The sequence below is a fragment of the Silurus aristotelis genome, assembly GCF_946808225.1.
Source record: "Silurus aristotelis genome assembly, chromosome: 24".
In the NCBI taxonomy this organism is placed as follows: Eukaryota; Metazoa; Chordata; class Actinopteri; order Siluriformes; family Siluridae; genus Silurus; species Silurus aristotelis.
Window position 1 is genome coordinate 10,696,928 of NC_139597.1, and position 24,375 is coordinate 10,721,302.

At 36.7% G+C, this 24,375-nt stretch overlaps 1 protein-coding gene across 1 annotated transcript in view; it reads left to right on the forward strand.

Annotated features, from left to right (window-relative positions):
• LOC310719075 (xylosyl- and glucuronyltransferase LARGE1-like) overlaps window positions 1-19,457 on the forward strand; it is a 50,126-nt gene extending 30,669 nt beyond the window's left edge. The window contains exons 5-15 of the mRNA XM_083528396.1: window positions 3,882-4,005; window positions 4,875-5,046; window positions 8,853-8,957; window positions 9,431-9,543; window positions 10,110-10,235; window positions 10,944-11,099; window positions 11,265-11,428; window positions 12,996-13,274; window positions 13,585-13,731; window positions 17,196-17,391; window positions 18,108-19,457. Of these exons, the coding sequence (XP_083384522.1) occupies window positions 3,882-4,005; window positions 4,875-5,046; window positions 8,853-8,957; window positions 9,431-9,543; window positions 10,110-10,235; window positions 10,944-11,099; window positions 11,265-11,428; window positions 12,996-13,274; window positions 13,585-13,731; window positions 17,196-17,391; window positions 18,108-18,305 (1,780 nt within the window). The 3' untranslated portion in view covers window positions 18,306-19,457. The remainder of the gene's footprint in view (window positions 1-3,881; window positions 4,006-4,874; window positions 5,047-8,852; window positions 8,958-9,430; window positions 9,544-10,109; window positions 10,236-10,943; window positions 11,100-11,264; window positions 11,429-12,995; window positions 13,275-13,584; window positions 13,732-17,195; window positions 17,392-18,107) is intronic.
• The last annotated feature ends 4,918 nt before the right edge of the window (window positions 19,458-24,375 follow it).

The window sequence follows — 24,375 nt, forward strand, 5'->3', positions numbered from 1 at the left end:
GCTTCCTTTACAAGCTTTCTATTGCAGTAAAATTAAAAAGAAAATTAAAAAATAAAGATTTATGGACAACACACACACACACACACACACACACACACACACACACACACACACACACACACACACACACACACACACACAAATCTAAATATCTTTAAATGCTTACCATGTCATGTCATACACATAGCTCTGTATACTAGTATACTACAGTAACTGTTTGTCACACTGCATAAACTGTCATAGTCACTGTATAAATAAAGAACTTCATTGGATGCAAATTGGATAAGCACTTAACCATTTTTCGGGTTTAACAGAAATTATAAACTTATTATAATGGCAAGAATCACATACATACATAGAGATGTAAAAAACCTTATTTCTTAAAAATATTTGGGTCATTTTTTGAGTGAATGATGTTCGGAAAAGAAGACAGTAGTACACACTCTCGCCCTATTTCATTGTGTGTGTTAGGAAGTTTTTCCTATCCGGCTCGAAGGACCAAATGTTAGGAATTTTTCCTCTCTAGCTCGAAGGACCATATAAGGATTTTCACTATCTGGTGTGCGCTGATCAGGGGATTGTACTCGCCCCAGCGCGTCAGTAAAAACACGGTACAGGATTCAGAACATTCAACTTTACTGGGTACAGAATAGATTGTATATGAGGTGATTCTTGCTGTCTTCTGTTAGCTGCTGTTCGGTAGGTTGCGTGATGCTAAATGCATGCTGAAACGCCACTGCAGAATGGTCAGTGCTGAGTGACAGGTTGCACAATGTCGAATGGCCACTGGTCAATGACGACTGCTGCTTGGTGTTCTGGCCTTTTATACTCTTGATGAAGGACGGTGCACTGTGATGTTATAGGTAGCTTGTCATTTCTTGGTAAACTGTATGTCTGTATATCAAGATCGCGTGACTAATTTCTCATTTCTGTGTGGAATAGTATCACCTTGCCAGAGTCCCTCTGCATGCTTTTATTTAAGAAGTGATAGAGATATGTAAACATTATTGAGGCTGTAGCTGTTGCTGCAGAAAGCGTGTTGGGCCTTGTAATGTCCAGCCTAGTCTAGTTCTGATAGCTGCTGGACCTCCAGGGGGCCCTAGGCGTACAGGCTCAACGGGTGTTATAAGGTGAGGATGGTCTGCTCCTATCAAAAGGAGGGGTTGTACTTTATCAATAGGCTGTAAAGGAATGTCCTTTAGGTGTTGGTATCTCTGCTGGAGTGTTGCAATGGGATAAGAGTGTTCAGCCAAACCCAAGTGCTCAGAGGTAAAGGCATTCTGGATCCAATAACTCTGTTGGGGCTGCGATATAGAGCGTACTCTAAAGGAAACTGCTGCCCCATTGAGTTTCTTGATATCTTGTCGAATAGTTCTTAATGTTAAATCTTCCTTCTGTCCTTGTAGCCCTAGTTTCGTAGCTGCAGCTGGGAGTAACATAGTCCTTTCGGATCCGTCATCGAGTACTGCATAAGTGTTCATGGCTCGATTGTTGTGTTGTAATACAACGGAAATCACTTTCATCAGAACACGCTTGGAACCATCTGGCCTGTCTAGATACAGGGTTTTGTTTGTGGAACTCACTAGACAGGTAATCTCCCTTTGAGGTTGGCTATTAACCTCATGAAGGATTTGAAGATGTTTCCCACTGCACAGATGACAGGGCTTCTTTAGGGTACAATCTTTAGCCAAGTGTGATCGACCACATTTCCAACAACGCTTGTTGTCTTTGATCCACTTGATCATCTGATGTGTACTGAATGCCTGGAAAGTGGTACACTGGCTTAAATAATGTTCGGTACTATGGCAGTATGGGCACAGAGGTCTGCTCTGTTCAGGTCCCCGTCCTGGCTTGGACTGATGCAAGGGCGTCAGCACTCGAGTAACTGTTTCTGGGGGGCGGTCAGCTCCATGCAGGACAGAAGCGAGTTTATGTTTCGCCACTGGGCCTGGTTTGGGCCGCACCATCCTACTTATCTGATCCTTTCTCTGATTCGAGTTCACAGAGTCTTGACACCGGGATTCAAGCTTGAGCCACTCTGCCAGATCCGGTAGAGTGTAGGAATTCTGATGAGGAAGGTGTCGTTTGAATGAAGCACGCAAATCAGGGGGTAACTTAGTGAGTAAGCGTGCTGCATGTGAGGTGCACTGTAGTTCGCTATCTCCCTCTGAACCTAATGAGTTTAGGAGACCCACGAGAGCTTGAATTTGGAGGGCGAACAGATCGAAACTGGCTATATCTCCAGGCTCTACATTAGGGGCATGCATGACTTCTGTTATCTTAGTTAGAGCTAACTGAAAAGGTAGTCCATATCTCTCATTAAGCATAGTCATGGTGTCTGTGTATGGCCGAGAGGAATTCAGGAATGAGTCTGCTATTAGGCAAGCCTCTGTAAACTTGAGGTGTCCTAGGAGAATCTGATACTTAAAGAGTTCAGTTGCATCTGGAGGGAGGATGTTAGTGAGGGCTAACTTTAGATGAGTGAACTCTCTAGGGTCTGGACTGGTGAAATTTGGAATTGTTGGGTGCGGGCCCTTATAGGACGTGTCCGGAGATACAGCACTTGGAAGCTGCCCCATCAGGGAAGGATATTGTAGATTAGTTAGGTAGGCATATGTATCTACTTCTGACTTTAAGGGACTCTTACTAGGTGGCATTTGGGGTCTGCAGGGTGTTGACCACCGAATATAGGGCACTGGATCTGGCACCACTGCCTCAGGTGGTTTATAGATAGTTCTGGGCAATGTGACTGGAGTCTCTATGACATGCTGTGGTCGGGGAGCTAGCAGAGCTGCCTGCAGAGTTACTGTTAAATTCTGCATATCCTTGTAAAGGACCTTAAATTGTCGGAGTTCCTCCAGAATGGCTGCCTTATCTTCACGGAGTTGCCTAATCTCCTCCTCCATGTCATGAATCTTTGACTTATGCCTAATGGGTGTGAGGGCAGCCTCGTCCTCTTGTAAAGAAGGCTCCTCCTCTTCATCACTCTCGAAAAGCTGTGTGGTGAGCCACGGTCTATCTGGTTGTATGTTAACATCCGAATGCCGAGCGTTAGTAGCTCCCGTAATTGCGTCAATGTCTTTAGCATGTGAACTTAAAGAAAGAGAAATACTGTAATCGAGGGTTAACATACTAGATTCATCTCTCATTGTGTTTTGCTGTGTCTCCTCTGCTTGTTCTTGTGAACGCTGTGTAGGGTATTGCACCTCATAGTCTTTAAGGTGGGATGGGGGCTGAGTTCTGAGTCGTGGGCGCAGATACTCGCTGGAAGGTTGCTCTGACATCCTATTTCTGTGGTAAACACTCTTATCCGGCTCGAAGGACCAAATGTTAGGAAGTTTTTCCTATCTGGCTCGAAGGACCAAATGTTAGGAAGTTTTTCCTATCCGGCTCGAAGGACCAAATGTAAGGAAGTTTTCCTCTCTAGCTCGAAGGACCATATAAGGATTTTCACTATCTGGTGTGCACTGATCAGGGGATTGTACTCGCCCCAGCGCTTTAGTAAAAACACGTACAGGATTCAGAACACTCAACTTTACTGGGTATAGAATAGATCGTATATGAGGTGATTCTTGCTGTCTTCTGTTAGCTGCTGTTCCATAAGTTTCCGTGATGCAGAATGCATGCTAAAAGGCCACTGCTGAATGGTCAGTGCTGAGTGACAGGTTGCACGATGTCGGCTGGCCACTGGTCAATGATGACTGCTGCTCGGTGTTCTGGCCTTTTATACTCTTGATGGAGGACGGTGCACTGTGATGTCATAGGTAGCTTGTCATTGCTTGGTAAACTGTATGTCTGCCTCTAGTGGTAAAGCATGGAAATACAATTGAATAGGAATCCTTTCTTACAGTGTGATTAACATTTGTTTGTGTGCATGACAGACGGAACCCGCTCCACTTCCACTTCATTACAGATGCCATTGCCCAGCAAATCCTGGCCTCCCTCTTCCACACCTGGATGGTGCCTGCTGTCCAAGTAGACTTTTATGATGCTGATGAATTAAAGGTGAGTCTGACCACTGAGACTTTTTTTGTTCTTAAAAGAATACACTTTATCAGTGATTGATAACATGTTGGTGTGGCAGGTAGTGGTTTTGCTGCTTTACAGATGCAAGCTTCAATCCTTCAGAAACTGTCTTCTGTGTGTAGTTTTGCATTTTCTTGTTATACTGTATCTGTATGTATTCTCTGGGTGCTCCAGTTTCTACTGACCAACAAAGCATTCTTAAATTACTTCCAGGGATATACACCAACCATCCATAACTTTACAGTCACGAATTAGGCGTAACATTATGACCACCTGCCTAATATTGTGTTAGTCCCCCTTTTGCTGCTAAAACAGTCCTGACCCATTAAGCATTAACAGCATTAACTTCTATGAGCCTCGGCCACCCATGACCCTGTCACTGATTTACCAATGTTCCTTCCTTGGAACACTTTTGATAGATGCTGCCCACTGCAGACTGGGAACACCTCACGAGAGCTGCACTTTTGGAGATGCTCTGACCCAATGGTCTAGCCATCACAATTTGGCTCTTGTTAAACTCACTCAATTCCTTACGCTTGCCCAATTTTCTTACTTCTAACACATCAACATTAAGGACAAAATGTTCACTTGCTGCCTAGTATATCCCACCCATTAACAGGTGCCATTATGAAGAGATAATCAGTGTTATTCACTTCACCTGTCATAATGTTATAATGTCATAATGTTATGCCTGGTCGGTGTACAATATATGTGTAAGATGCTTTATATTGACTTACTTATTCTAAAAACAAACCAAAAAAACCCTAAGTATTCCAGCCTATTTAAAATCTCATATTATTGTTAAATGTGTGTAAATGATAAACATTGTCTCTCTGGATCTTTGTTAGTCTGAGGTGTCATGGATCCCCAACAAACATTACTCTGGTATTTATGGCTTAATGAAGCTGGTTCTAACGAAGACGCTGCCATCAAACCTGCAGAAAGTCATCGTTCTCGATACTGACATCACCTTTGCCACAGACATTGCTGAGCTGTGGGCTGTCTTTCACAAATTCAAAGGTATATATTATTTTTCTTTCACTTTTATCTAATCTTCAAGATGTTTTACATGTTCTGCACTCATTAGTGTCATCATTATATGTGTTCTGTGATCCTCTAGATTAAGGTAAAAACATTTCTTTTTCTTATTTATTTTAAAATCCATTTTCTCTATGTGGTACATTTAAAACATAAATGAAAATTTCTTTTTTTTTCCCTTTAAGATTTTAAGGGAAAGTGGTAGTACACTCCATGCCAAGCAGCTTGGAGGGTTAAGCTAGCATTCAGGAAACCATGTAGAGACTGGCAGGATTATGGAGGGAAATCATGGAGAGAAACTGGGATCAGCCTGGCAGTTCTTCAAACATTTCTTTAATGCTATTACACCCTTGGCTATTTGCATTTACATCCCCATACAGCATGGAGAAAACTTACAGCACTTTATTCTGCAAAATCTTTTCCTTTACTATTAAAAAAGGTTTAACAGGTCAGTGTATTTAAAAAAAAAAAAGATAATAATGATGATGATGATAAAAATGATGGAAATTAAAGAAAGGGAATGCATGAGATCATTGTTTAAGAGCAATATTGTTTTATGGAATCTAAATCAGCCTATATTATACTGTTAAACTCTTATTTTATTATTTAATAATTCACATTTACGTGTTTTATCAGTAACTATTGCTACGTGTTTAGTATTGACAGTAAAAATAATATACACTAAATAAAAAACTTTACTTAAAACTTTGACCCAACAATGTAAATTCTCATCTTTTTAAAAGGTTCACTGCATCAACCTTTGCAGGTGAAATACACATATTAAAGGTACAAAAGATGCCATTCCTAATGCTTAAAAAAGGGACAGTTCAATAATGTACATCAGAGTGTAAATTATTGTTTCTACTAAGAAACCTAGGAGTTAGGTGCTAAGCACAAGATCCACTCCTTTTCATTTTAGCTGTTGGTAGAGTAACCAGCTCATGAGTGTGTATAAGTATTTTTCCAGAGGAACTATTAACTATTAACTATAACTATTAACAGGGTACTAAAAACAAGTGATATTCTCTCACCACACATAGACAAATATGTATTTGGTAAGACTCATTGAGGAAAAAGATTTATGCATATGTATATAAATATGTATATTTGATCATAACAGTACTGTTATGCACTGTGTGGTGAATGTTCTGTGTAATGTATTTCAGATGTCATAATTTGTTGAAAAGCCACAGTACCTTTATTTGAAATGCCTTTGTGCCTATTCAACCCAAACCCGAGTCCTCTATTCTGCCTCAAACAGTAACCTCCCTGACCTTGAAATGGCTAATTAACTTTCTCTGTTAGCTTTTCTTCTTATTGATCCTCAAATCAACGTTGTATTCACTAGAGGTCTGGCCTCTCAGACAAAAGCCAATACAGGCAATTTGGAGATTTATAACAGTTACAAAACAGTAAAACATTCCATGCACCATTGACACTGCCTTACAGGCACATAAAACCTGTACCCAAATTTAGGTTTTAGCAAAGTCAACTGCCTGTTAGGAACAGCTATTTATATCTGTATGTAGAGATGGACTATACTGTATTCTATGAATATAATTATCAGGGCCTGAGCCCGAGGAGAGATCTATCAATCTGCCACTGTAATACAGAATATCTGCCACTGACATACATTAATGATCAATAACTTGGTCATTATAGAAAGTCAAACACTTACATCTAACTGTCACTGAAGATTTCCGTTTAAGATTTATACAGTCAGCAGATTTGCCTTATCTTGTAAGGATATATTCTTGCCATGCCTTGAAAAAATAAAGGGATATAGAATTCTGCCTTTGAACATACCACATTTTGTCCTTGCTGTTTAAAAATGAAGCAGACAGAAACTAATGATGATGAGTTTTATGAGGTTAAAAAATCCTGCCTTATGTCCTTGAAACCATTTATTGTCCTGTCCTTGAAAATAAATAAGTCTAGTCTTATCTAGTCAATTCAAAAATTTTCTATTTAATACAGCCTGTACACATACCATAGATGTGTCATTAATATATTTGCCAAATTGTGTTAGGATGGTTATTGAATAACAATCTTCCACATACAGACATGCAGAAAAAAAAGGAGATAAACAATATAGAAAAAGCCCTGAAAAATAAGTGTATGTCTCCTTGGCATCCTTCAGGTATGCAATCTGTATTGCAAATCTGAAAACTTCTATAGATTTCTGTCTAACAGCTATGGACATTTAACATCAGCAAATGTTCTGCATTTACAGTGCATGTGACTAAAATACACAATTACAGTAATGTGCCAACTCACAACAGAAATTTAAAATCAATAAAAAAATCAACAAATCTACATAGTAAATAAAAGCGTTATATTAATGTGTTATAATAATGTGTTATAATAAAATAAACTAGTTAATAATTCATATTGAATTTTGTGAGCAATTTATTTAATCCCCTTTCAAAATGTGTCTGTCTGTCAGTCTGAGGAAATGCCTTTGAGCAAGTTTTTTTCAAACTCTTGCCAAACACAGTAGAGGTGAATCAGTTAAATGAAGCCTTCAAAGTATTTTATGTATTTTAGTTCATAGCAAAACTCAAGAAGCAAAATGCAAAAAATGTGGACATTTATAAAATTCTGTGTAGGAGCTCTCTATTTTAATATTAGAGTATGCTGCTATAAATTATCACTCAAAAAGAAGAAAGAGACATCTTCCTCCACCCTTTTCATAAAAAAAGCCAAATAAGTCAATCTAGATGTAAATCTGGAATGATTGACAGTTCAGTAGGCGTTTTGAACTGTCCCTCTCCTCTCAATTTTCCTGCTTGAATGATGGGCTGATGTGGCACCCAAGTTCTCTGTCAGGGTAAATGGAGAATGTAATATATAAAATGTATCAAAATATATCGAAGTAAGATATTGCATTGCATTTTTAAAACATTTTTTTTTCACAAATAAGTCTAAAAATGCAATGTGCTTAAAAACAGTTTTAGCTCTCCTAAAGGATCATAGCTAAAATACAATAATATTGTCAGTGCAAGCTGTAAATTGGGCCTATAATTGTACTGTATATATTTCCTGGTAGATAGAAACCCTAATGTCAAGTGTTAATGATAAATTATTTTATCACGATTGTCAGTTAACATGTGATTATTTGCAACGTGATAACACATCACAGCAATGTTCCTAATGTACCTATAATGAATATTTGTCAATTTTTTTAAACTCTAATCAACATGGACAAATATGGATGATTTATGCAAACGAATGTTTATTATTAGTGAAACCAAACTCAACATACAACATGAAAAAAAATATTCTTGTAAATGTTTTAAAGTAGTTATGGTGTTTTAAATGACATAAATCATCAGAAAACTTCACAGAACTTTTGCTATGTTTCTACATGGACGGTTTTAATTGCGGCATGTGTGCATCATGGCAAATTTTGGTGCTTGATCTGAGACTTGGCACAGCACAGTTTTTTATTAGGTTTTTTTTTTATATATCTGAGTAAAGAAAGTACGTTGTGAATAAATGTGTGTTGTTTTGCAGGTTTTCATTTTGCCTCTTTTATATTTATTTATATTTTAAATAAAAATTGTCAAACAGGAATTCAAAATATGTGCCATAAAATTTATTTGCTTTAACACATTATCAAAGCATTCATTTTAAAGCCCTAATATATACATATATATCAATGGAAGAGAATTTCATTGAGGCAAGACAATGATTTTAAAAAATCTGATTCTTATTGGGTTTTATAGAATGCCACAAGAGCTATAATGATTCAAGTTTTTCCCTCTTTTTGTGTGTATATTTCTCAGGTCAGCAGGTCCTTGGACTGGTAGAGAACCAGAGTGATTGGTATTTAGGAAACCTATGGAAGAACCATCGACCATGGCCAGCTCTAGGCAGAGGCTTCAACACTGGTAAATACTTTTTTGCATGGATGGATTCCAAAAAGAAAATAAACCTTTAAATGCAGTGACAATTAGATAATTAATATAAAAAAATTATTCACAGATCCTACAATCTCAGCGGTTTGGCTTGCAACATTAAGCTACACCACAATCTTTCTAGATTGTTGCACAGTCAAATTCATTCCCCTTCAATAAACAATGGTCTGAGGTCATTTAAATGAATTCTTACTACAAAGATTAGTTTGATCCCTCAATAAAAAATGGCTGTATTATCACAATGGACGTAATTTATTCATGACGTCCTTTCTTTACTCAGATACTAAAAAAATTAACTGCCCTAAAAAATAATTTTTAATCACTAAACATTTGTGTTCAACATAGAGACATTTTATTCACATTTAGAATGTGTGTGTGTGTGTGTGTGTGTGTGTGTGTGTGTGTGTGTGTGTGTGTGTGTGTGTGTGTGTGTGTGTGTGCTACAGGTGTGATTCTCCTGCTGTTAGATCGTTTGAGGAAGCTCAGATGGGAGCAGATGTGGAGACTGACAGCAGAGAGAGAGCTGATGAGCATGCTATCTACATCACTAGCAGATCAGGTATGCACACACACACACACACACACACACACACACACACACACACACACACACACACACACACACACACACACACACACACACACACACACACACACACTTAGAGCTGCTTTTTTTTCATCATGAGCTGGTATTTATTGAGTCAGTTTCCTGCTGTCCCCTGTTTGGATGTTCATGATGCCAAGACACATCAATTAAGTTTTTGCTAATAAAGCTTTCAAATTCTTTTCATGAGATAAAAAGAAACAATATTCTACAACTTAATACTAAAAAAATGCTAAAAGCCTATATTAAGTTCTTTCAGTCTTCCGCTATGTTCGTTCAAAGTCTCATTGGATTGCCATTCACTGTTTCCATTCATCACTCTTTTATCATTTGCTGCATTATCTGGATTATAGTCCTTAATGTAGCCAATTGAATGAGTGAGTCAAAGTGATATGGTGTCTGGGAGGCCTTTTGTGCAACAGCTTTTCATACTGAAAGAGACGAGTTCTTCAGTAGTGTCCACAGATGTCTGGGGCTGTTTGTAGCTGATGGAATGTTAAGTGTGTTTTGTGATTTTGCAGGATATCTTCAATGCTGTGATCAAACAAAACCCTTTCCTAGTGCACCAGCTGCCCTGTTTCTGGAATGTTCAGCTGTCTGATCACACACGATCCGAGAAGTGCTACAGAGATGTGTCTGACCTCAAGGTGAGGGGCAAGTGAGATCAACAATGAAAGCATGTGCAGGAAATGAATAAATGCAACAACTAACATTTCCAACAGTTTACACTGTTAACTGTTTACAGATAATTTAATGGTTAATTGTGTATCGATTTCAAAAAGAAACTTTTTACAAGCTGTTCATGCAATTAAAATCCTTTGCAAAAACATTAGTTCTTTACTCAAATTTTTTTTTATAATTTCAATTCTGGGTGAAAGTAATAGTGAGATTATGTATCATTACAGTATTTGGTTGGAAATGAGTAAAGGCATACAATACGAAGTGTGCTGAAAGAATAATGTATATTGTTGTAATTAGAATCCTTGGATGAGCTTTTTAATTACAGCAGCAGTCCCTAAAAGATATAAATCTGTAAGGATTCATGTGAAAATATCCACTGAAGCAACGGTGAGACTTGGAAAACTGTTTTAGGAAAGTGCAAATCTTTTGGGTATTTACTGTATGTGGTATGATTCACAACAGCAGATGATGAGTCACATGTGCAGAGGATCCAAGAAGTAGTAGTGTCAGGATGAATCAGGCAGGTCTTGAGGGTGAGAGGATACAGTATACAGAAGTAGAAATGTATCAGGATCAGGCACTGGTGTAATTTTAGCCCGCAAGAAAATGTGTAACGTCTAAGCCTAAACATGTTGCCTGCTAACTAATATATTTGTTGCTGGCTAAATGTCCAGGTGATCCATTGGAACTCTCCTAAGAAGCTGCGGGTAAAGAACAAGCATGTGGAGTTTTTCAGGAACCTTTATCTGACCTTCCTGGAGTATGATGGCAACCTGCTGAGGAGGGAGCTCTTTGGGTGTCCAAGTGAAACTGACCACAATAGTGAGAACGTAGGTAGATATATAATTAAGCACAAGAGCTAGAGTAAGAGATACACATTGCTTGTATGAACAGGATTTGGAATACTTTAAGCATTGGGAATTAATAAAGTGTATTTTATAGTATTTAGTATATACTACAGGTGCTGTCTTGCTGACATGTATGTGGTGTTCCAGCTCCAAAAGACTCTACTGGAGCTTGATGAGGATGACCCATGTTACGAGTTCCGGAGGGAGCGTTTTACTGTGCATCGCACACACCTCTACTTTCTACACTATGAGTATGAGCCCAGTACAGACCAGACTGATGTTACACTTGTGGCCCAGCTCTCCATGGACAGGCATGAGCAAGATATTTATATTTCAAACATCGTAAATGTTTTTACTTTGTAAACATGTTTGGTAGTCTTTTTTTTTATTAATTACCTATGCCAAATACAGGAATTACATCTTTTAATCTGGATACTTTTATAATATAGCTGGATAGATAACAGTGGCATGAATAAGTAAACCACCTTATGACTCACCTGAAAGGTGCAGGATGCAAAGATTCGAGACAGCTTCAAAAGATGCAGTACTTCCACGTTTTTTTTCTGATGTATTCATGGAACATCTTTCTGAGATAGCAGATTCTATTAAGGAAAGAAACAGCAGGGTGTACCACCCACTTGTGAAAGTAGCAGTGGGAACAAAGCCTTAAGGACCATCTTGTTAAGGAACAATTGTAAGGGAGGTCTTGCACTAGCAGCAATTTAGTCAGCCTGTGCCCTTCTCCAAAAGACTAGGATTTGTCTCTGGTACCTTATTTAAAGTCCAACTGCAGGCTGCAAACACATTTCTGTCTTTTAGTTTCAGCAAACCCAAGGGACTTACCACTGTGGGTGCCATAACCAGCTCTAGAATCTGCAGTCTAAGATGATATCACACATGCTGGCTTGGTTGTATACAGCTGGTGACTGAAATAATGTCCACTGCATGTTGGGGTGAGAGTAGGTCTCATTCTCAATGAATCAAGCTGCTTTTAGAGTTTACCATAACACAGAGAAAAGTAATATTGGCCAGAAAGGATGACATGTCATTAATTATGTGCACCTTGGAATATATATATAAATATGGAAGCGTCCTCACATTCCTGGACATGAGGCAAGACCGGGCCACCTGCATACATCTTAAAAACACGGGTGTGTGGGGCCCTTTGCTTTTGCTCTCACTTTATAGAGAGAATAGAGTGGATTTGGTGCTCTGAGGGTATCTTTTTTTCCTGTCTCAGAAATATACTGAATTATTGGACCTCATGTGAGCCCAGTTGAAAAGTTTATTTCTATAGCGCTTTTCACAACAGTCTAAAAGCAGCTTTACAGAATTTTACAATTAAGGTGAACGATGTGTATTTATCCCTGATGAGCAGCCATGGCGAATGTGGCAAGGAAAAACTGCCTTGATGTTATGAGAAAGGAACCAGACTCAAAAGGGGAACCCATCCCCATTTGGTTGATATCAAGAGTGTGATTATAAATCTTTAAACAATACAGAACACTAGAGAGTGATAGCTAATTTCATGGACACTGGAATGTGTGATGAGTAATGTCCTTCCTACATTCATAGTAGGTCATAGTAAGTTTTTTTAATTTTTTAAAATATGCCATTAGAAAATATGCGGCTTTAATACTTAATTGACTTTTTAGTCCTCCAAACCTAATGCCATTCAATAAAATGGACCCTTATTGTTCATATATACTGTCTTAATACTTTTTAAAGAGTTTATTGTTAAAACAGTTGTTTTATTTTAGGAAAGCAGAAGCCAACTAAAAGTTTGCAGAGTAACTTATCTGTATCTTAAAAAGTAACCCCCTTTGGCAGAGTAGATCATTAACACAAGTGTTTTCTTTTGCTGTTTGCATGCCTCAGGCTGCAGATGCTGGAGGCCATCTGTAAACACTGGGAAGGACCCATCAGTCTGGCTCTCTACCTGTCTGATGCTGAGGCACAGCAGTTTCTGCGCTATGCTCAGGGTTCTGAGGTGCTCATGAGCAGGAGCAACGTGGGATACCATATCGTCTACAAAGAGGGCCAGTTCTACCCAGTCAACCTGCTGCGCAACGTTGCCATGAAACAAGTCAACACACCCTACATGTTCCTGTCTGACATTGACTTCCTGCCAATGTATGGACTTTACGAATACCTCAGGTAAGATACGCTCCAAATCTTCAACGTACTATCCTTAAAACTCTATCCATATTCATGTTCAATATGATCCAGATTTACACTCACCTTATTAAAGTATATGTGTGATATGAGCTAGATCAAACCTAAAGTTCTTTGGATCACTGGACTCAGAACCTAACAAATAAAACGATGATGTGGATAGCAGGCTTAGGAGTGTGTACATTAATAAATGCATTGCATAAATGTAATATTATAGACATACAGATGATATGAATTGGACTCATTTGTGAGCTTTATAGAGTCTAAGCCAGGTAACATGTTTGTCTTGCAGGAAATCTGTTGTACAGTTGGACATGGCACACACTAAAAAGGCTCTGGTGGTGCCTGCATTTGAAACGCTGCGTTACCGGCTGTCCTTCCCCAAATCCAAGGCTGAGCTTCTGTCCCAGTTGGACATGGGCACGCTCTTCACTTTTAGGTAAAAAAGGTTTAGTCCTTGTTCAAGAAAGAAAATGAAAAAAATTGTGTCTTTTTTTGCGTGATATTCAAAATTGACAGCCTAAATCAAGTTCAAAAAAGGTTTTACAGATTCATCTTATGCAAGTGCCTTATGATAGTTTTGGTATAGTCTATACAGATTACAAAAAATGCCTGGTTATGTCTACAAAATTGCCTGGTTTTATTGCATACGTTGGCTGAGATGAGGTTTTTTTAATGTTGTTAAAGACATCTGCCCTTACAGTCTTAAAGCACCTGCCTTTAATCAAATGAGAGAAAATGCATTCTTAGTTGGCAGCTTTTACGATATTTTTATTGATGATGCTAATAAGGTTTTAAAGCAACAGTACATTCACCAAAAATCAATAAAAAGAGAGAAAGTATTACAATATACACACTATGGAAAAACGTTTTTGAGCATCATCACTCCAGTACTGTATATGTTTTTTTAACAACCGATACCAAATGTAACCTCCCTTTGCTGGAATGTTTTCCAATAGATTTTGCAAACACAGATTTTGTGTGAATTTGCTTATTTTAGGCATTAAGGACTCTGACCCAGTTTGCACTTCAGTTTATTCCAAAGGTGTCCAGTGTGCTCTGTGAAGAACATTTTAGTTCTTCCACACAAGCCTTGGTAAATTACAGTATGTCTTTATGGTCCTCACTTTTTTTTTACAGAAGAATTTCCATGCTGGAACAGATTCAGTGTGTGAAAGGAAATCTCAATGTTAATGTATACAATAACATTCTATACAATTGTTTGCTGGTTTGGGGAAGAGCCACATATGGGTGTGATGGTCAGGTGTCCACAACCCTTATAGTGTATAACTGGGAAAATAGGTAAAACTCATATAAACAACTAATAGTATAATAGTATATTGCTAATAAAGTGCTGTCTAAACAATCCTAGTAATAAACACACATAATTATTACTTTAACAGCTAAGGAATTTTCTAAGGCTTTCATTGTTAGCTTTTGGTAGTTTTATAAAATAGCACTTGATCCAGCACATGCATTTTTTGCAATAGCAACACAGCAGCAAAAATTGTAAAGCTTGAAAAGGTGTGAAGAATTCTGTATTCATTGTTTGCTGTTGCAAGTAGAAACAGGACCGGCCATAAAATCAGAATATGCTAGGGGTTGCATAGACTAGCCTACTAAAAGGGAAAAAAGCAGTGAAATGACAAAAAAAAAAAGGCAGACAAGTGTATTACTTTGGCCATCTGAAAATATTTTAAACTAAATTAATTAATTTCTATAATCAGGTACACAGTATTATGCTGGCATTAAAAATAAATCCTTTGTTTTACTGGGCTGTGAATTGGACCATGTAAGATGTGACTGTGAGCTAGTGTAGTGTCAGATTATGGATGCATGCCAAGTGCATGCGAGCAGAATTAAGAATGAGACTCTAATTGGGTTTCGCTGTATTTGCTGTTCTTAATGGATCTCATAAAAGTTTTTTATAATTCACTCTGCCAAATATTGCATTACTCCTTTGACAAAGAAGAAAAAAACAACAGAAAAATATGGGCAAAACCCATCTGTACATGTTTTATTTATTTTAGTTAATGTTTAATTCTTAAAGTGCTTTTCTATTTTAAAAAATGTTCCACAATTTAAAAGATAAACTGACCAAGCATTCATCTGCTGTGGTGCCAGCGCACCTTAAATAACATTCACATTTATGGCATTTGGCAGATACCCTTATCTAAAGTGACCTACAGAAGTACTCTGAGGTCTATAAATATGTCCTTTTTGTTCACTAGGTCCAAAATTCATGTTAGAGAGGTTAATATAGTATATTTAAAATGCTTCATAAAGAGGTAGGTCTTTAGTTGTCATTTGAAGACAGCCAGTGACTCAGCTGTTTTGACGAGTAGGGGAATTTAATTTCACCACCTAGGTGCCAGAACAGAAAATAACAAAGATGCATGCCTGTCATGTATGCTGAGTGATGGTGAGTCCACAGAAGCAGTGCTAGAGGGTCAGGAGTGAGATCCTGTGCAGGGTGTGATAAGCACTCAGAGGTAGATAGGTGTTGGCCTACTTTTCACTTACCAGGCAAGCATCAATGTTCTAAATTTGATGCAGGCAGCTAAAGGAATCCAGTGGGGAAAGCATTGCGGTGGCTTTGGAGAACATGTAAAGGTTGCAAACAAGTCATACATTAGCAATAGATCATTTTTTATCTATTGTAGAGGTTTAATGGAGCTTACAGGTAGACCTGCCATGATTGCAGTTCCACTAGGGTTGCTAATGACAATGTACTGACGAAGCACCTATTCCTTTGTTAATAGATATGGCTATAATATTCTGATATCTAAAATCAACAGAGGCATGCCAGTTTAACAGTGTTATATAAAAGATTAGTTTATTGTCCATGGTTAACACAAGGCTGCCATTACCGAAAGTAAAAATCTGTGGGGGGTTTTTTTTGTGTGGACCCCCCCCCCCCCATTCAGCCCCCCAATCAGCCACTGCCGAGCAGCAATCAAAACAAGTTTAAAACTTTTTTTTAGCCACTTATAAATAAAAAGGAACACCTGATTTCACAAAATGTAGTTGAGAAAAAAAAGTGTGATATTTGACTTTGAAATGTAATGAAGGTAAAGTAAAATCTCCCCAAACGGAAATACTTGAGTAAAGTACATATACGCGAAAAACAATTCTTAAATACAGTAACAAATTAGATTTACTTTGTTACTGTCCGTCCCTTATACTATGCATAAGACACAGTATAACATCTTATCTTCAGTGGGTAAATAATGTGATTAAATAGTTTTTTCCGTGTATTTACAGCCTAAAGCATTTAATGGCTATATATTGTGGTTTCAACAATCAATCAGACAGAGGCCCTGGAATTAACACTGAATCCAGCCTAAGCCAATGAAAAATGTATTTCTCTTCAAGGTCAGCATGTGATGTACATGACACATAGTGCTACTTTTTTCTTTAAACACTGTTCTGCATATATATAACTCCCAGACAAATATACACATAGATGAGCTCTGCAGTTTCTATATTAACTAACTATGAATAAGTCTCTTGATGAATATTGTCTCAGCAACAGGTCTGGCAGAATGTATTAAAAACATAAAATATGACACTTGTATGTCACAATGTTAAAATATTAGTTGAGTCAATAAGTCACTAATGGACTATAGATTTATTACTTTTAATTACTCTCCATGCTTATCCCAAGACTGTGCAAATAGTCTATACTGTTTGTGCCCTGTTTTCTGAACTAAGAATAACATGGTGGATGCATAATGTATTTTGTAGCCATCTATAGTTTTATATCTAGGGCAAGTCCTTGAAGGCTCAGAATATCATCTCTTATGTGTACAGAAGTGTGATTTTTAATCTCTTCTTAAAAGGTCAATTCTGTCTCAAGTCAGTTTTTTATCAAGTCTGTTGTAATGTCTTTTAACACTTCAGATATCACGTATGGACAAAAGGACACGCTCCAACCAACTTTGCAAAATGGCGGACAGCCACGACGCCATACAGAGTGCAGTGGGAAGCCGACTTCGAGCCGTATGTGATGGTTAGGAGGGAAAGTCCAGAATATGACCGCAGATTTGTGGGATTCGGTTGGAACAAAGTAGCTCACATAATGGAGCTCGATGCACAGGTAAGCAGATTAATGAGCTGCATTTAATGATTTAAAAGATCTTATACTTTTTTTCAACCACATTTAATATTGTACTTAAAAGATATTAAATATTAATAAACCCATTATTTCATTTACCTGTATATAAAGCCCACATAAAATGAATGACCAAAAAATAGGCTTCTCCACTAAAAGAATTACATTATTAAGAACGCATGTGGGTTAATTAAGTGATATAGATTAAGAAAAAAAAAGTGTTTTAATGCTTTTCCAATGAATAGGCATTATTATTATTATTATTATTATTATTATTATTATTATTATTATTATTATTATTATTATTATCATATATAGGGATCAATAACTACAATACCACTTGCTTTAATTTCTAATTTATTTAACTATTAACTTAATATTTTTAATTAAACTTAAAAAAAAATGTAATTTCAGTTGATTTGATTTCTAACTTTAACTGCCTGTGTTTAAAAAAATAAAAAAATAAGAAATTAAGATAACATATGAATCAATCATCCATCATTTCACATCAGTTTTTTACTCTATTTTAAATCCAATGTACGTCCTTAAATTCACTCTCATGAACTAAGCAAACTGGCTGTCTACAATAAAAAATATTCCTTTTTCCATGACATATACAGAATATATTAACGTTGTGTGACAGCATAGTGTCTTTAAACATATTTTATTGTTAAATATGTTTGTTGTGTTTATGTTTGCAGGAGTACGAGTTTGTGGTTCTACCCAATGCCTATATGATCCACATGCCTCATGCGCCTAGCTTTGACATCACCAAGTTTCGCTCAAATGAGCAGTACCGCGTTTGCCTCAAGACCCTTAAAGAGGAGTTTCAGCAAAACATGTCCCGCCGCTATGGATTCGCTGCACTTAAATACATGACTGCAGAAAATAACAGCTAGCACCTTTGCCATACTGAAATTCTGCATGTGTGATGGACAGAACTGCTTTAGCAGGTCATAAAATAGCGGCAAAACTGGGCAGTGAACGATGGAGTCTTCAAAACATAGAGCGGCTGGTACGCTCATGAAAATGACTTAAGTAAATAAATTTTATGTCCATTAATCCCAATCTGGCTAAATGAATCTGTATGGAACTTCAAACTGCAAATTTAAACATTTGATATACAGTAACCCCCTGTTTACTGCGGTGATTATGTTCCAAAACCACCTCTGGACGCCACCCCAAAAATGCAATTTTATTTATACTGTACTGTACTGTATTACCATTTTACTTCATTTTGCAATTAATTATGATATTTTTATTAATAAATTTTATTATTTCAACATAAAACATTTCAAATTCAAACATTTTTGGTCTATCGCGCTATCTGCGAGAGATCGAAAAAATCAGCTAAACAAATTAGTTATGTGGCAAATGCAATTCTGGGATAAACTGGGGGCCCGAGATTCAAACTGCGGTAAAGTGGGGGATTACTGTATATTTTTTCTAGGTTACTTCCTATTTTTGTTTTAGCACGAATTATGGTAACAAAACTACTTCAAACTTTACCTTTTAGGTTGTTGAAAGATTTAATTACACTGTTATTTTCTAAATATCATATTAATAGATAAATATATATTTTCCGGGGTTAAAATAAAAAATGCGATTATGTACAATTAGTCTAAGTATGTGTAAGACTGGAATATGTAAAAAAGTATAGGCTTCAAGGTAAGTCCATAGGATATAGATTTCAACATCCCAGTTCCTAAGAGATTAAAGAAATTCAGATTGACCCTAATATGGACAAATCATTCCTCAATTAATTGAAGGATACCACTGAACAAAGTTACTACAAAAAAGCCAGTGTTCATACATTCAACAAATAGATCAGAAACAGGCTGATCTTCATACACCTTTTTGATAGTTAAGACTAATGAAGATAATCAAATGTTTTCTCCCATAATATCATGCTATAGTGTTGTATACTATAATGAAAACAATGTTATGGCACCAGTGAAGAGCTGCAAGCGGTTCTTCTGAATTGGTAAATACCACAGAACAATGTTGTTAAAATGAATATGTCTATTTTGATAATAAAATAATCTTAATAATGTGTCTTTATGTTCTTGATCTGATGGTCATACAATAATGCAATCTGGTCCATGCCTATACTGATTTATGTACTAATTGTTTGAATCTAAGTGAATTTAGGACGGTGGTCTGTGGTTTAAATGGCTGATAATAAATGGAAAACCCATTGACTACCTTTGAACAGACTAAACAGAAGAGAAAAAAATACTTCAAATCTTAACCTTTGAATTTCAATCAATACTTTTCATAATGCATGACTCTGTAAACTGTAGGATGTAAAGAATGCACACTGATATATTTTTATTATTAATGAATTTTATAACAGGAAAAGCTGACAAAAGCTATTCAGCACCTGGACTGAATAACATTACTACATTACCACTTACAATTTGACAGTTGGAAGCTGAATGACAGTAATTATTTAATTAGGACATGGAGTTACTTGTGTTGGCTGGTTATAAGATGGAAAAGGCAATTGTGCCAATCTGTGATCTAAGCCTAGAGGTTGTCAGGGCAAGGTGTGAGACATCTACATCAATTATAAAGTTAAAATTATTGCTAAAATATTTTCGAATGTGTGACATAGTAAAACCATCTTTAGACATGTTTGGACAAGGTTCTGAGGACATGGGAGAGACTGATTTGCTTGATAATTTTTTGTAATGCCTGATCACCAATTTATTGTAATGAATTAACTATAATGTGTATATACATATATATATATATATATATATATATGTGTGTGTGTGTGTGTGTGTGTGTGTGTGTGTGTGTGTGTGTGTGTGTGTGTGTGTGTGTGTGTGTGTGTGTGTGTGTATATGTATGTATGTATGTATGTATATATATATATATATATATATATATATATTATATATCAGCTGTTTAAGAATTGAGGACATGGGAGAGACTGAAAAATTCTACTTCACTGTGACTGTGGCCACAAAAATCAATACACAGTCTGAGGCCTTAGCCCTTTTTTGTTTAAAAACAAAAAACCTGCAGCAATCATCCAGGACATATGGAATGCATATTACATCATTGGTTTGATGCTATAACCGTTTATTGTCCCACTGCCTTGCTTTTAATGTTTATGTTTGTCCTTACTGGTTGTAAATTAGCACATCCTTTGGCTTTTCCAAATGCCTTCCAAAGCTCCACAAAAACTCAGGCCCACTGTGATTCATTAAAGAGATGTATGGCAGTGGTTATTGCACAATAAATATATCACCTGGCTGTGATTTTTTCAGTATATTATTGAATTGTATGTTTGTAGTCATGGCAACCCAATTACCATTTTATTGTTGTGAGATTCCATGATAAAAGGACGGCAAGTCACTATCCATGGTGCTAGTATGTATGCAGTATTTTATTCAATCTGTAATTTCTGGCTGTTGCTGAGTACTGAGAGTCAGCATATAGCTCCTGAGTGGTGAAGTACAACTTTTTTGCCGAGAGATTGCTCTAAATGAGGCTTATTAGGGCTGTAGCTGTTGATGGCATTTAGCGTCTATTGTCTTTTCTGACCTTTGTATGAGCACATTAATAAAATGTGATTCTGGAATCATGATCATCTGGAACTGCTAGTCAGGCTTTTCTTGATAAAAGCCCAGTGTTCTTGTGCAAACTTAGCTTGTTTGCATTCTTATCTCCTAATATCCGTAGCAACTTAACAATTCCCACATTAGGCAATAACACAGACTCCTCTATTCAAGATCTATTCAAGATTCTTAGCTTTCTAAAAATGTGTAGGCCACACATTAAGTGTTCACTCGACTTTTGATTGAGTATACCCTTTCACAATCACACATACACTGTAAATAACCGTTACTCCTAAGAGAGCTTCACAAGTCTCAGTCATACAGTTTTACTGTCTGATTAACAATCTGGTTTTGATTTAGTTTTGTATAGTTTACCATTTTTTGTTTGCATACATATTTTGCTTGCATACAGGGTGTTGCAACTGTTGCAGTCTGTGCATACATAATGTATGTGTGCAAGTCCCCATCTCCCTTAATGTCACACTCAGTGAGAGATACTCAGTGAGAGAACTGGAACATATGTCAAAATGGGAGTTTGTACTATACTGTAGATCGTGCCTATGCATGTGCCTTCAGAACAGGAGATTCTATGTGTTGGCTAGTTATTGTAAAGCTTTATTAGAAATCTTACTTGTGTTATACAGATTTAAGGAAGTTTTTCGAAATTGTCATGTGTCTTTTGGCCTAAAATGTTTAGTCTATTCAGCATTTAAGATTAAATAAAAAAAAACATAGACTAATTAACCCAATCTAAAGGGCTTCCCATATGCTATTTAGACCTCATGCATTTGCATGAAAAAGGCTTATTAACACCCAACTGCAACCCAAACCACCCATTTCACCCACTGTCGCATCTCCTAATAGGCTCACAAATAAAGGGCAAAGGATTTCTCAACGTCAACCCTGATATCAGCAGTAAAGTTAACATGCAGAAAGACTGTCAAACGCAAGAGGACATCAGTATCATGAGAACCGATGAGGCATGTGAGCTTCCTTCCAGGGTCTACACTTTGTTAATGAGTCAAGGAACAATTAACATCAATGCCATATTATCATAATATAATATTTAATAATTTGGCATAAATTGTTTTTGGCAACACATGACACCAGGAAACACTGCAACAAGCTATTAACAAGAATAGTTAAATAAAAAAATAACAGCTCTTACTCATTGGATTCTTTCTGATGTTTAGCCACTGGTGATCTTTGAAAATGAGAGATTCTGACAGAATGAAAACAATGAGGTATATGTAACAGCTGTACAGAAATACAACACAGCCTGCTTTTCTTCATTGATCGAACCAGAGTACCTAATGAAATGAATTTAAAATCAACTATGTAATGTTATAAAGAAGTAATAAACAGTCAAAATTATATTTTTAATTATAATCCAAGATTTTCTTTTTATTTTCAGAATTAGTATCAATGAATGCAAGAAAACATGTTCCGATTGACACATACTTTGTGTAATAAACAGTATATGCGTTCAGTGTTTTAAACTATAAGCTACAGATCTCAGAGTCAATGTTATGAAGAGTTATAAATGAAGTAACTTGTATGTATGTGTTTGCTTCAGATAAGACTGGTTGTGTAGAGATATTTTTTATGAAGACACCAGATATCAGAGTCTACAGTATGTTTACTATCTTGCACCTGGAGCACAGAAAGACAGTCCTTAACCTGCAGCTGGACCTCTTCCCCTGGAGATCATGGTTTATGGTTCTATTAATGTCTAGGTCTCGAAAGCCTAACAATAAAGCATAACAACTACTATTAATTAGATATTACATATAACTCAATTTTAACATCCCATCGAGTAGTTCTGGGAGAGTACTGATTTAAGCTATTTTGAGGAGGTAATCGTATGGTGTTTTGCTGGAAGATTTTAGTGACTTTTAGTGAAAGTATATTTGCGTGTGTGGATGAAGCTAAAGTATGGCTTGCTTAATCACCCAGTTAGTGGATCTCTATTTGTTGGAATTAAAAAGTTTGTGAAAGGTTAATATTTAATATGTAAATTTAAAAAGCTTTTTATCTTTAGTTGCCTGCATTTAGTTACAAATTTTTCAATTGAACTCAGATGTACAAGAATAAAAAGATTTTGATGGCTCTTTGGCATTGCTGATGGCTCTCAAATAAATGTCATTATTTTTGGGCAATATACAACCCGAATTCCAAAAATGTTGGGACATTTTTTTTCATTTGAATAAAATAAAAACTAAAAGACTTTCAAATCACATGAGACAATATTTAATTTGCAATACAACGTAAATTTAAACTGAGAAATTAGACAAATTTTTCCACAAAATGAGCTCATTTCAAATTTGATGCCTTTTACAGGTCTCACTCTGGAACAGGGGCAACAAAGGGCTGAAAAGAGATTTTGAAAATATTCAGCTGGAAGAACATCTAGCAACTAATCAAGTTAACTGACATCAGGTCTGTAACATGATTAGCTATAAAAGGGGTCTTAGAGAGGCAGAGACTCTCAAAAGTATAGATGGGCAGAGGCTCTCCAATCTGTGAATAAGTGCATAAAAAAATTGTGGAATATTTTAAAAACATTGTTAAATTGCAAAGGCTTTGCAAATCTCATTATCTACAGTACATAAAATCATTAAAAGATTCAGAGAGACTGGAGAAATCTTGGTGCGTAAGGGGAAGGCTGAAGACCTTTGTTGGATGCTTGTGGTCTTCGGGCCCTCAGACGACACTGCATCAAACCATCGGCATGATGGTGTCATTGACATTACTAAATAGGCCCAGGAATACTTCCAGAAACCACTGTCTGTAAACACAATCCACTGTGCCATCTGCAGATGCCAACTAAAGCTCTATCATGCTTAAAGGGAGCCATATGTGAACATTGTCCAGAAGCGCCGTTGTGTCCTGTGGTCTAAGGCTCATTTAAAATGGACTGTTTCATAATGGAAAAGTGTTATATGGTCAGACGAGTCAAAATGTGACATTCTTGTTGGAAATCACAGAGGGCATGTCCTCCAGGCTAAAAAAGAGGGAGACCTTCTAGCGTGTTATCAGCGTTTGGTTCAGTGTTCGCATCATTAAACAAAAAAGATGACCATGTACTCTTTAGTAGGTGGAAACCTAGATCAGGCAAAAAAGGGACCAAATTCCAACAGCAAAACTCCAGAAACTCATAACCTCAATGCCCAGACGTCTTCAAACTGTTTTGAAAGGAAGAGGAGATGCTACACAATGGTAAACATGACCCGTGCCAACTTTTTTGAGACCTGTAGCAGACATAAAATTTGAAATGAGCTTATTTTGTGCATAAAAGTTTACAATTTCTCAGTTTAAACATTTGTAATGTCTATTGTGAATAGAAAATTGGCTCATTTGGGTTTTAAAGTTTTTTAGTTTTTATTTTATTCTAATTTAA